Source organism: Argopecten irradians, chromosome 10 (genome assembly GCF_041381155.1).
Source record: "Argopecten irradians isolate NY chromosome 10, Ai_NY, whole genome shotgun sequence".
Taxonomy (NCBI): domain Eukaryota; kingdom Metazoa; phylum Mollusca; class Bivalvia; order Pectinida; family Pectinidae; genus Argopecten; species Argopecten irradians.
This window is the reverse complement of record NC_091143.1, coordinates 12862047-12876434: the sequence shown is the minus strand read 5'-3', so window position 1 is coordinate 12876434 and position 14388 is coordinate 12862047. Positions and strand designations below refer to the sequence as shown.

Genomic DNA, 14388 nt, shown 5'->3' with positions numbered 1-14388 from the left:
AAAGTGTTATTAAAAATTGTGATGTAATTCTCACATTTTAAATGATTGCATGTTGAAGTCATTGTCAGGGCTATCATTTAACTCATTCACCCTCACCCCTGTAGACACATATGAGCTCTTCTAAGTCAAAGCCTGGAAAAGTCCATTATAAATTTCCAGAAGTAAGTACAATGTAAGTTAATTAACTATTTTGTTTCCTTGTAGCTGATGGTTTGGCCCAGCCAACTGGGAAGTGCGCGGCAGGCTGGTACTGCCTCGGCGCCTCAGATCAGTCCCATCCAAACGATACCATCACCGGTAATCAGTGCACGTCAGGAACATACTGCCCCGCAGGGTCGGCTGGTCCGATACCCTGTGACGGCGGGTCATACTGTATGAATGACGGCCTCGCTTTGCCCAATGGACTATGCAGTGCAGGGTTCTACTGTAACGGAAGTGATGTACAGCCCAACCCTCCAGATAAGGTCTGTCCAAAGGGACATTACTGCCCTGATGGTACCAACACTCCATTCCCTTGTCCCGCCGGCACCAAGTCTGACTCAGTCGGCAACACTAATCTGACAAACTGTGACCTTTGTCCCGATGGGTTTTACTGTGCTGGCACAGGTAATACCAACTACACTGGTCCTTGTGCTGCGATGTACTACTGTCCAGCTGGTCAACAATCTGCAACACCACCAGATTTCAACTGTACTATCGGTCATTACTGTCCAGGAGGAACTGGTGTGCCTTTGGCATGTCCAGCAGGATTTTATCAGGACGAAACCAATATGGCCGACTGCAAGGACTGTCCATCAGGAAAGTATGTGCTGTTTTTTATTTTCCACACATTTATTCTATTTAACTATAGCTCTGCTCCAACCTCAAAGCAGTTCTGCTATTAATCATTTAGATACAACTCCCATCCCCTCTGCCTATTTGTTAAAATAGGTTTTAAGTTATGTGAGGACAGTAAATTTATCGTTGCTATGAAACTACAAATGGGAATATGAGTGTATTAAACTACAAATGGGAATATTTATGTATTAAATTTCCGTAAGTAGATTGAAGTTCAGTTACTTTGTTAAAGCATCATCTAGATATTTTATAAAGAGACTTCCTGTGTATAATTTCAGATACTGTGATCCAATAGAAGCTGTTGCCTGTTGTGGTGTGAACAGTACAGGTGTGGTCACTCCAGCTGAATGTCCAACCGGTCACTATTGCCTCAACAACACAGTCAGCGCCCAGACGTACCCATGTCCTATTGGTACCTTTAGTAACACCACTGGACTACAGAACGCCACCGAGTGTTTGCCTTGTAGCCCAGGCTTCTTCTGTGATGCTCTAGGTTAGTATTTCATGAGATTACTGTAAATGGAACTTTCCATGCCGCAGCCAAGATATATTGTGAATGCATGATAATCTGAAAACTTGAGTTCTCAGCCAAAACCGTCTGGATTGTATATTTTCCAATTTTCTGGAATATTGGCATCCAAGTTATCTCAGGTCCTCTGTAGAGTGCCAATATTTCAGTGTCTTGTTACAATGCATCCAGTCTTTTGATGATCTAGTTATGAAACAGGAAAATTTGCTTGTGACAAGTAATGCTGATACCCTTGTATTTGTCTATACCGGTAGATTAGAAATATTTATCTGTAGATTGGTAGTACAATGTGAAATTTATGGTAGTGAAATTGTGTGTATAATAGTTTAATTGAAGTCTTACTGTCAGAAATATAGAATGTCAAATATGCATGACATCTGTATGAGATTTGAATAAAATAATACCTAGTTGACAAGCAATTCATTTTTGAATGATTGTATTTAGGTTTGACCGAGCCCACTGGACCATGTAATGCTGGATTCGTTTGTGTGTCCGGAGCTACAGTGGCTGGACCCACTGATGGAGTGACCGGTTATGAATGCCAAATTGGGGACTACTGCCCGGCAGGATCAGGCCAGGGTACCCAGTGTCCACAAGGGACCTACAGTAACACGACCGGTCTACAGAACGTATCGTCATGTACGCCCTGTATCCCTGGAATGTACTGTGCAACAGATGGTAGGTAACAACCATCGTGATAGTGAAAAAGTGGAAATATATGCTAATTGCATGATTTTATGATATAGATTATTACTTTTCAAAGTTTTTAAAAGGACATGTGATAGATCTGAAATACAGTCAGACCTGTCTGATTTGGACACTAATGGGAGAAAAGAAAAAATGTCCTTTATAGACAGGTGTCCTTTATACAGAGGTCAATTATGTAGTAAAGTAATGCACCAAATACTATGGGGTTCATCCCAAGTATTAAAGTTGAATAGTAACATAACATATTGACAAATAAGGACAAAGTTATACACAGTTATACTGGTCCTATTTTTAGGTTTGGTAGCACCCACCGGTCAGTGTCTGGCCGGGTTCTACTGTACCCTGGGAGCCATTGTCCAGAATCCAAGTGGTCAGCTATATGGTGACACCTGTACAGCTGGTCACTACTGTCCACTGGGAACAGGCACACCTCTAGCTTGTCCCCCTGGTACCTACCTCCCTGATACCGGCAAATCCTCCGTGTTCGACTGCCTGGATTGTGCTCCTGGAAAATACTGTGATGCTGCAGGACAGATGAACTACACAGGTATATTGTTGTTAATGTATTCTTGCAATCCATGTAAACATTTGTTTGTAGTTACATTTTCCTTATATTTGATCAATTAATCAAACTTTTTTTTACACAATTGATTTATAAAAATTTTAATTAACTTCAAAGTTGCCTCTGGATTTCAATTAGTCTTAGAGTGGTAGAGAGTTCTGGAACGACTTGAATTCAAGAAGTCTTCAATAGAATTTGTTCAGATGTCTTGCAGAAGTCTTAAATAGTGTCTTAAAGGGGGTCTTCGATATTGTCTCTTGGAGGATGTTTGTAACGGAAGTGTTGGAGTCTGATTAGGTTTCTTTTTTATATCTACTGAAATCTGTGTTCCAGGTGACTGTGCCCCAGGCTACTATTGTGACCGTGCCGCCAACAGTAGTTCTCCCACCGACGGCACCACTGGAGACATGTGCCCTGCAGGATCCTACTGCCCCATGGGAACCCCCAGCCCCATCCCCTGTGCTGACGGTACCTACATGAACCACACACTGGCCAGCGTCTGTGACCCCTGTCCAGCACGTTATTACTGTGTCAACAAGGTCCAAGCTGACCCCTGTCCAGTTGGACGATACTGTCCGGCCAATACAGGCTTTAACATGATGCTGTGTCCGGCGGGTACCTACAATCCGGTGGAGATGTTGATGCTGGAGAGTGAATGTACTCAGTGTGACGGAGGCTGGTATTGTGACAACCCAGGCCAGTACAACAAGACAGGTCCCTGTGCTGCTGGCTACTACTGCCAATCAGGAGTCAATACTGCAGCACCTAGCAACAACAACACAGGATTTGGTGGTAAGTTGTCTAAATAATTAATTCATGAAATATATATTGAAATATTCTCTTTAATTTGTCATCAAATGATTCATGAATATCTTAACTTAACATATTGAGGAATTATGATTTAAGTTACGTTATTAGAAAATGCGAAATTTCAGTGGAAAGATAAGTTTGAATGATGTAAAAAGAAGAATACAACTTTCAATTTTGGTATAAAACATAATATTCCATAAAATGTAGTGGATTTGACAATTTGGTGAAATAAAGAATCCTTGAAGATGGTTTGATACTTTACCAAGCGTTTGCTGAATTGTTTTGTTTGATGTTTAGATGGCTGCCCTCTCGGTCACTACTGTCCAGTCGGTACGACAGATCCCATTGGCTGTGCAGCAGGAACCTATGCTGATCTGACCCATCAGGCTGTCTGTACAGCCTGTGTACCTGGCTACTACTGTCCAGCCAACTCGACCACCTACCTTGGCACACCATGTCCAAAAGGTCAGTGTAGAAGTACTTATACTGTATAAATGGTTTTATGCATGAAATAGAATTTCATGATTTTGTTTTAAAATGAGAAAATTTAAATGAATTAAAAATTTGTGATTCAGCTGTTAATGTATATGTGAGAAATCAATTACAATTAATTAATTTCAATTTATAATTTTGTCATGAAATGTTGCAATAAATAATCTTTCCTGTAGAAGTTCTCTTAATAATATTAGTAAGATAAAAAAAACGGTAACTATAGGACAAACCTGTCAAACTGTTTCCTAGCTTGTACTCCCAAGTTCAGTTCTGGTCGTAATTCAAAATTGGTATAATATTTTAATCACACTTTGCTATTATGTCCTATTTGCATGTGTACCTGGTAATCATAATGAAATCAACTTTGATGCTTCAGGCTCATACTGTCCTCAAGGGACGGAGTATGCGACCCAGTACCTGTGCCCCGCTGGTACCTACAACAATAGGACCCTCGGGGAGAGTGAATACGATTGTATCTCCTGTACTGGTAAGTTCACAACAATGTTTAACTGATTCTCCGGTACATAAGAACACCTAAAAGATTATCAAAATAAACTAAGAAATATCATGAGAGGATGGTTCCTTTGTTTGAGATGCCATTTATCAACTTTCTTATTGTGAAAAGATAAGATTAGAAGTTAATTTCATTTGATTGTCAGCTGAGACTGCTTGAAAGAATCATATCAATAAGAAAATATTTGTTTTTGAATATGGACAAAGATGAAATTGAGTCGAGACTTATTCTGATGAATATCAGCTAATGTACCCCTAAGATTTATGATAAAATGGTCCATTCTTAGAAATTGAGGAGCCCATTTGTGACTTTAAAGGTGCAAAATTTATTAATTTTTTTTGTTTCATCAGCTGGCAAGTACTGAGAATATTGGTTTATTCACCCTTCAAATTACAATATAAAATGATCCATTCTTAGAACTTGAGGTGTCCATATATGTATTCTGGGATGTTCATTGAATTATTTTTGTTTTATCAGCTGGCAAGTACTGTGATGGTACAGGGTTATTTGAGCCCACTGGAGACTGCTCAGCAGGCTGGTACTGCTCGGGTGGAGCCTGGAGCTCCCAACCTTCCATGTGGGTCAACTCATCTGACGTTTACAACTTCAACTACACATGTCCCATGTACAGTCTGAACGACACAGGCGGTATCTGTACACCAGGTAATCATCCCTTTACTATGATTTGTGCAGCAATAAGAGGATGAATAATCAAACCATTTATCCCTGAAATTTTATAATGGGCTGTCCCTAGCTTTGAAGTAGAAGAGTCCAAATGTGTCTTCAGGGGTGAAAAATGATTGATGCTTGAAAAAATTATCAAACAGTATCTGTATTCCTGGTAAATTTTCCTCTAATCATTACCTTTGGTATTAAAAGATGCTTTTAAGTAATTTGTAGTAAAAGTTTGATTTTAATGTCATGATGCAATATATGTAAAAATAGACTTTGAAAAGTTTGGGAGAATTGATGTATGACAAAGGAAAAGAAAGCATCAAAAGTTATAATTTGTTTAGTGTAAGACAAAATCCTTAATTCTAATGAATTTTAAAAATAATTCCAGGCACCTACTGTCCAATCGGATCTGCCCAGAAGCAGGAATGTTCCCTTGGAATGTACTGCGAGTCATTTGGATTGGCGGCACCTACTGGCGAATGTTATGCCGGATTCTTCTGTAATGGAAGTGCCAGTGTACCGGACCCTGTCCCATGTGATATGGGACACTACTGTCCAAACGGAACCACTGTACAGGTAGCATGTGCTCCGGGAACATATTCAGGTAAGAACGAAAGTGTCATCACATAAACTAACTTTTCATAAGCAATTGAATTTCGGGTATTTAGCAGATGATAAGAAATCATTAAAATTTGTCGCCACCACTTTAGTCTAAATCGCGAAATTAAATCACTGTGAAAAAAGAGGTAATTATTAATATGAAATTAAGTATATTGAGTAAGGATAATAGGTTTATTTCATAAATGATTGATGTAAAAATAAATGAATTGGAAATTAACTTTTTGTTACAAAATATATGTATAAAATTTATGTTAAGGCTTTAAGACCAGTGTAGTTGATAAATAGATAAAAATAACTGCTTGGAGTGTCTACCATTTACCTACAGTTTACCTACTTGAAATTGTTTGGTCGTTTTATTTGATTAGGCTAAAATCTTGGGACATCCTTAAATTGTTAGTTATTGGTGTAAAAATGATATATTGAAATCTGTAGAAAATCTTTGAATTCAAAATGTTACATTTCTGCCTCTAGATCGACAACAGAATGTGAATGTGACTGACTGCCTGCCATGTACCGCTGGTAAATACTGTCAGCAGTACGGCCTGGCCGCTCCAACCGCGGACTGTGACGCTGGCTACTTCTGTCCCGAGGGTCAGGACTCGGCCCGCCCCACAACTCTGGCCTGTAGTCCTGGACACTTCTGTGAGCAGGGCAGCTGGAACGAGACCGGATGTCCGTCCGGATATTACCAGCCTCACTGGAAACAGAGCACATGTGATATATGTCCTGCAGGATCCTACTGTAAAGCATTCGGTTAGTGGTGAATTTATGTTTTGTCAAATTATATTCTGCTGAAGGTTTTATTAGTATTCTGTTATCAATCTACATAATTTTATCATCTTAAAATACTATTGATCTTGATAGTAAAAGATGTTACTTTACATTAGCTGTTTATTGCTTCCAAGACTCAATATCACTTGAAAGGAATTTTTGAGTTTAACAGTAAAAATGTATGTAAAATGAGCTATTAAAAGTTAAGACAGTGTTACATCAATTATTATATAGATATTCAACTTAACCATGTTTGGACGAAAGTATGCAAAAAATACCATGCAGCTGAAAAATCCCTTTAGGATATCTGTTCTTAATGTTATAATATTTGAATTTTTTTAAACTTAGTATGATAGGATTCTTCATATAGATGTCTATTCCTTTTTACCACCAGGTGATTACGAAGTTTTGGATGCCAATACTACTGGTACAGCAAACTACACAGACCGCTATAGGAGTTACCGCGGAGTCTCCGTGCCAATAGCCTGTCCACCCGGATCGTATTGTCCAGCCGGAACCAAGGATGAACGAGAGTTTTTGTGTCCAGCCGGCACCTACAGTAACACAACAAGTTTGAACAGTGCAGCACAGTGTACGCCCTGTAATGCTGGCAGCTACTGTGGTGGATTAGGTATGTGGTTCTACAAAGTCATGTTCCTCAAATAAGCTCCCCTTTTCCTTGAATAAAATTTCAGAGTAAAAGTTGTGGTTTGGGTTCCTCGAATTCTTAATCATCAAATAAGCTCTTCTTCTTTCTTTGGAAAAAAAATTCAGAATAGAATTGAGATTCTTAAACTTCATAATCCTCCAATAAGTCCCCACTCCCTCCTTGGGTAAGATTTGAATGTAGGTGCTTGTAAGGGGCCTTAGATGAACAATACAATACTTATGATATTGATACTTTAAAATGAAAAGAATTGTGTATGATCTTTTTCCAGCAGATGACAGATAGATAAAAATGGAGTTGATTTGGTCAAGAATTTTCTTTTTTGCGATATAAATGACCTTGAATTACGAAGAATTATATTTTGTTTTGTAGGTAACATCGAACCAACAGCCTTGTGTGCCCCAGGTCATCTCTGTACACTGGCGGCCTTCAATGCCACTCCTGCTGATGGTACAACCGGTGATATCTGTCCCTCTGGACGGTACTGTCTGGCTGGCAGCATCACTGGAAATGGATGTCCCATTGGTACCTTCAGTAATGTTCCAGGACTGGTCAACAGTAGCGAATGTCAGGCTTGTACCCCCGGTCATTACTGTGGTCAGACAGGACTGACCGCTGTGTCCGGCACTTGTTGGGCAGGTAAGATATCTTTTCACACCACGCCATGAAATTAAGGTGCATATAGTGTTTCCTACATCTGTCCCATCCCATCAAGTTCTGTCCTGCCCCGCCAAACTGTATATAGAAGAAAGGGCATTTGTGACTTACCAACATTTCTAGTCTGATTAAAAAGTAAAATGGAAACCCGCTCATTAGTAAAAACTCCCTTATTAATTAGTTTATTGAATTGAATGAAATATGAAATTTAAAATTTTTGATACAAATAAAACATTGAAATTTTTTATGAAGGATATAATATTGCCTGAATAAAATTCAATTGACTTGTTTCCTATTGATATCATTAGAACCTCTGATCTCTGCAAAAAAATCTGAAAATTTACAGATTTTAAATTAAAGATTTTAGAATTTCTTTTCTTGGCTGTGAAAGTAATTTCTGTTTATAATGGAATTACAATGTATATTGTACATTTAAAAATTTACAATATCTTTTCTCTTAAGGTCACTTCTGCTCGCTGGCATCAACTGAAGCTGCCCCTGTAGCCCAGAGCTATGGAGATGTATGTCCAGCTGGACACTATTGTCCAAATGGTACCTACAATCCTTTCCAATGTCCATCAGGAACCTACCTGGATGTGACTGGAAAGGGTGACATCAGCGACTGTATCAGCTGTAGCCCTGGTAAGTCTTATAGACAACCTTAGGAATGATGCCAAAACAGTGAGGTCACTGTGACCTTGTTTCAGTTTGTTGACCTTTTAGGGACGTTCCACTATAATGAATATAGGTCACTGTGACCTTATTTCTATGGTTTTTTGACCTTGTAGGAGTGGTGCCAATATATTGAATGGAGGTCACTGTGACCTTATTTCACTTTGTTGACCTTTTAAGAACGATTCCATAATAATGAATGTAGATCAATTGGACCATATTTCTACAGTTTGTTGACCTTTTGGGAACAGTGAAAATATAATGAATGTAGGTCACTGTGACCTAATTTCTACAGTTTGTAGACCTTTAACCATGCTCCCTTTCTATCTAAGATATTTTACACTGGCTATATTCTTTACTATCTTCATCAGCTGGCTAATGATATTTTTTACTATAATAAGCCTTTTTCAGTATCAAATAATTATATAAATTGAAATATTTAACTTAATGGTCCTCTTGTACAAGACACTTTAGAGATGAAGAAAATCTCAAAACAATCACATTGGCCACAGTTAATATAAGGGTTTAAGAAATCTTCAAGTAACTTCAGACAAGCTAACTCAGATTAGTAATTTTGCAAGAAATGTCTTGGAGATTTTTATTTAAGAAGGAATAAATTGCTAATAAAATTTGCTTTTTCAGGATTCTACTGTGAGAGCACCGGCATGACCAATGTAACCGCTGCATGTTCGGCTGGTTACTACTGTACACTCGGCGCAAACACCACGTCGCCAACAGATGGCACCACTGGTAAGGAACTTTACGATTTTGATGGCCCACAAAATAAGAAATATTCAGTCTTATGCAAACGTAAATTGATCATTTAATGTATTTGAGATGAAACTTCAACACACTTCCTTGATGATATTAATTATGATATCTTTGGACATAGGTGATATATGTCCTGCTGGACATTACTGTGAGACTGGGTCTACTAAGCCTGAACCGTGTGGTAATGGTACGTACATGAACCACACCGGGGCCTCTGCCTGCTACGTCTGCCCTGCCGGTTATTACTGTGTGAACCGCGACCGTGCTGACATCTGTACTCAGGGCTATTACTGTCCAGAAGGAACTGGAGCTGACTTACAACCTTGTCCTACCGGAACTTTTGGAAACACGACCGGACTGACACAAGAACCAGAATGTACACAATGTACAGGTATGTTAATGTTGTAAAAAGACAAATGCACAGAAAGCATTTTAAACTACTTGGAATTTTTATTTATGATCCATGTTATATGATCTATCATGTTATCGATTAACCTACGGTATTTTATAGATAGGCTTTAGTTTCTTTTAACTTTTTTTGATCATTTGATTGCTGATGCGGCTTGAATTCATTCAGCCCTGACATTTCATAATGGACTGATCTAGTCTTTCATTAAGAAGAGTCTAAATGTGTCTTTAGGGATGAATAAGTTAATATTTGGCCTTTGACCCTATTCTACAGGTGGTTATTACTGTGGAACACCTGGTTCTCCTGAGCCAGATGGTGGCTGTATGTCCGGGTATTACTGTGAGTATGGAGTAGATACATCCAATCCGTCCTCATCCGTCTCCCACAAAGGTGTCGGACAGGAATGTCCAGCTGGTTCCTACTGTCCAAAGGGATCACCACGACCGATCCCATGTCCGGCCGGAACATACACCAGCGTCACAGCGAAGGGGTCATGTGACCAATGTACACAGGGCTACTATTGTATGGAAAACACTACCACCCCAACAGACTTCGCTTGTCCAGTCGGTCACTACTGTCCAGCGGGTACTGGGTACAGCACCCAGTACCCATGTTGGGCTGGATCCTATAATCCACTATCAACACAGTATGACATGTCGTCCTGTCTCACCTGTCCTCCCGGAGAGTTCTGCTATGGACCCGGACTCAGCGCCCCAACTGGAAACTGCAGTGCAGGCTGGTTCTGTGCTGGAGGTTCGACAGAGTCTAAACCAGTAGTCCAGGGTAAGTTTGAAATTGTGGGGCTGTTGTCCCATCTTATCCTATTACATTGATGTATGAGTATATATGTCAGATATTTTAATTTTGTCTACAGTATTGATATTTATATTTCTAGACATTGCTCAAAGAAAAAAATTGCATTTATAATTGGTTAATGTAAGGATAGCTCATCCTCAGATATGACTAAGCAGTAGTTAAAATTCAAAGTCAAACACTAAATCAAAAACAAATGGATTCTTTCATTAATATACTTAAAAATAAAGAAAAGTAGGAATTGTTCTGGATCATTTAAAAGAATTGGAAAGTTCATTTTAAAATTTTATGTTTGACCACAGGTAACTATAGCTCTATTGACATGTGTATGTGTCCCGATTTTAACTACACCGGCGGGAAATGTCAGCCTGGAACATACTGTCCTGAGGGTTCCTCAGCACCAATCTCGTGTACCGCAGGCTGGTACTGCGACGACTACGAATTGGCAACACCGAAAGGTAATGCCCGCACCAAAAAACTTTGGAAGATTGTCACCAATATAAGAAGCTTTTATAATGAATTTGAAATGGATAGTTTTGATTCTTAACATGAAAGAAAATGTCAGATATGTTCAGTCAAGATATTAAGAAAAATTTCCTTCCAAATTATGTGAAAAGTTTCATAACAAAACATCAAACATATTACTCTTAAAGTTATTTAACTTTAAAATCTTGATGTAGTATTTGATTGGTCCAGCTTTTCAATTTTTAGACTGATCTCGTTCAAACCTATTGGCCTTGAATCCTTGGTAACTACAACAAGTTAACCACATTCTTACTGACTTTGTATTTTTGTTTTAAGAAGATTGAAGTATAATATATTGTTTTAAAATCTGTCTATCCATCATACAGGACAATGCAACCCAGGATTCTTCTGCCCTATGGGCCAGACCGAAGCGAACCCAGCAGCTTTTGTATGTCTACCAGGTCACTACTGTGAGCAGGGCTCGCCGACCTCGACTGCTTGCCCAACAGGAACCTTCTCAAACTCCAGTGGCAACACGAATGTTACAGATTGTAAAGCTTGTACGCCAGGTATGGTAACCTTTCGTGATTATTTAACAACTAAAAAACTTTTTTTTTAAGAAAAAGACCAGAAAAAAATATCAAGGATTGATTTCTCTAAAAAAATTTTTTACAGAGACAAACACATTCTAAGAGGTAGCTGTAAGAACTGCATTAATTTTCTAAGGTTCAGTTTTGTGATTTGCATTGGTAAAACATGCACTTTTCCATAATTGATGTACACATTGACTTGTTGTAAATATCGAATAAACACCACATGTAGTACAAAAACAATAAGCATAGGAACTATTGTTTTACAGCAGAGTAAAAATTGTCATTAATTTCACAATTATTTAAATTTCTTAATTACTTAAGTTTTCAATATACATTTTATGATTGTAGGCAAGTACTGCGACAGCCCCGGTTTGATTGAAGAAAACGGCTTGTGTGACGGTGGATTCTATTGTCCAGCGGGACAGACAATAGCGACACCTGCAGCATACGAATGTCCTATGGGAGATTACTGTCCTCAAGGCAGTCCATTGCCCATCGTCTGTGAAAGAGGTACAATATTGAAAATTTTACAACATAATGAATGTATAAGGTTTGATGTACCAGCTGTAACATTGTATCATTGTACATTATCAAGCAGCTAGGACAAGTACACAACTACAGTATAGTTGTTAAATTTTGCATGTAAAACATTTTACGATTTACTGTTTGGTACTTTTTCTTGGGGATTTGTTTTTGTGAAGTCTTTGAAATCAGCATTCACACAATAGACTCTGTAAAACAATGATGATGATCAGCTACAAGAGATATTAATTTTCGCAAATTTTGATGAATCTGCAAATTTAGTAAAAATTAAAATCCCGCTAATATATTAGAGCAAGTTTACAACATTCAATATGTGAATACCTATATACTGTTACTTAGTGTGTCCATTTGACCAATGTCTACCACCCTATCAGCAATTCTGTTACTGACATTCCAGGTTCCTATAACTACCTGACTGGACAAGCCACATGTCTGCCATGTCCCTCCAGGTTTTACTGCGATCCAAACGAGCTTGGTAACGTCACTGGAATTATCAACCCAGTCAATTGTCCTAGGGGCTACTTCTGTCCGACCAGCACAGAGTACAACTACCAGAACCCATGTCCGTCTGGAACTTACAGCAACTTTGACCTGCTTGCATCTTCAAGTAAGGAATATGTTCTTTTATCATGTAGTATTATCATTAGAATTCTGGTTAAACTAAAGTTATATTACTGCCATTTTTCATATTATTCAGTATCAAAAATTTCCTTCACCATAATTGCAGGCAGTGAGTCTCAATTTGAGTAATTCCATTTACCATGGTTAAGTGCAATGATTTTATAAAAAATCTTGTTTATACTTTGAACAGCGGAGTGTTCACCCTGCGACCCCGGTAAATACTGTCAGACCCCAGGCCTGACGGCCTACGAGGGACTGTGTAGTCCTGGCTATGTGTGTAGTTTAGGGGCCAATAGTTCTACCCCTACTGATGGGACCACAGGCAAACCTTGTCCAGAGGGTCAATACTGCCCCGAGGGATCCAGTACAGGTAGGTGTCTTAATTTCTTTTGATAGCCCACCACAAGTCTATATGTCTTATTGTACCCCACTACATATACTTGTCTTAATTTCTTCTCGTACTCCAGCTCAAGTACATTTTATTCTTTGAAGTTGAACTATATTGAAGGTCCCAGATGGCCAAATTTAACACAATTTGATAAGACCACATGGCTATATAGACCATTTTTCTTCACCCCAAGAATTGATGCTCTTTATACACAGCTTTGGCTGGACATTATTTAGAAATTACATTCAAAATAATACATTAATTTTAAAAGTGTACACAATCCATTAACAATCTTATTGATGTTGTTTTATTTGTGTACGTGACATTGCACAATCTCTTATTGCTCTCTACGTTCTCTCCCTCAACAGGAAGTCTCTGTCCTCAGGGGACTTTTAACAATGGCACCGGACTGAGGTACGCTAATGAATGTATGCCCTGTGACCCCGGCTACTACTGTCCTACCGAAGGCCTCGTTAACCCATGGGACCAGTGTACAGAGGGATATTTCTGTGTCAGCGGATCTATAACACCTACGCCAGTCGCTCAGACGTACGGATACGTCTGTCCCTCGGGACATTACTGTCCCCGAGGCACCCCGTACCCCGTGGAGTGCCCCAGAGGAACATACCAACCTTCTACTGGTAAGAATTGACCTGACCCTTAATTCTCAAAAAGAAAAAGAAAAATCATATAAGTTACATAGGAGAAAAACTTTGACTGAAGTCTGCACTTTTGTTTCAAGAAATCTTATTCACTTTTTAAGGCAACACAATATACCATCTTTTACTTCTAGAATATTACTCATTTTATAGGTTTTCTATATCTGGAACCTCTTCTGTGTGTAAGTTGGGAGATCTTCTGGGAAGACTTATCTTCTTAGACTTCTCTTCTGAAAAGAGTGCAAATCGAATTGGCCTCTGGGAACATTTGAACCCCAAGTCTTCAATAATTTAAAGGCTAGGGCAGTGCATTATTAGGTTTCAGAGGTGAAACTTTGATAATAAAATGTATTTTATTTTGATGAATAAACCATTAAATAGTGTGGAATATGTTGATAAATACTTTACTTTCTGTGTGTTTGTGTAGGTCGTATTCAGCTGTCGGACTGCGTCGACTGTACGGGTGGTAAATACTGTTTAGAGTCTGGTAACGACACAATTACTGGCGACTGTTGGGCTGGATACTACTGTACCCTGGCTGCCATGGACCCCAACCCAACTGGTAAGTTATTCTCGCCATCCTCAAACTCAATACACTGAAGCCGACTCCT

At 38.9% G+C, this 14388-nt stretch overlaps 1 protein-coding gene across 1 annotated transcript in view; it reads left to right on the top strand.

Moving 5' to 3' along the window:
* LOC138333147 (mucin-19-like) overlaps positions 1 to 14388 on the top strand; it is a 134070-nt gene that overhangs the window by 87522 nt on the left and 32160 nt on the right. Inside the window, exons 39-61 of the mRNA XM_069281319.1 lie at positions 205 to 802; positions 1116 to 1330; positions 1811 to 2044; positions 2370 to 2621; positions 2970 to 3428; positions 3744 to 3911; positions 4315 to 4425; positions 4930 to 5115; positions 5516 to 5731; positions 6220 to 6501; positions 6914 to 7150; positions 7559 to 7825; positions 8306 to 8485; positions 9158 to 9265; positions 9408 to 9677; positions 9969 to 10478; positions 10811 to 10966; positions 11360 to 11542; positions 11915 to 12076; positions 12507 to 12716; positions 12921 to 13100; positions 13487 to 13759; positions 14205 to 14339. Of these exons, the coding sequence (XP_069137420.1) occupies positions 205 to 802; positions 1116 to 1330; positions 1811 to 2044; positions 2370 to 2621; positions 2970 to 3428; positions 3744 to 3911; positions 4315 to 4425; positions 4930 to 5115; positions 5516 to 5731; positions 6220 to 6501; positions 6914 to 7150; positions 7559 to 7825; positions 8306 to 8485; positions 9158 to 9265; positions 9408 to 9677; positions 9969 to 10478; positions 10811 to 10966; positions 11360 to 11542; positions 11915 to 12076; positions 12507 to 12716; positions 12921 to 13100; positions 13487 to 13759; positions 14205 to 14339 (5592 nt within the window). The remainder of the gene's footprint in view (positions 1 to 204; positions 803 to 1115; positions 1331 to 1810; positions 2045 to 2369; positions 2622 to 2969; positions 3429 to 3743; positions 3912 to 4314; positions 4426 to 4929; positions 5116 to 5515; positions 5732 to 6219; positions 6502 to 6913; positions 7151 to 7558; positions 7826 to 8305; positions 8486 to 9157; positions 9266 to 9407; positions 9678 to 9968; positions 10479 to 10810; positions 10967 to 11359; positions 11543 to 11914; positions 12077 to 12506; positions 12717 to 12920; positions 13101 to 13486; positions 13760 to 14204; positions 14340 to 14388) is intronic.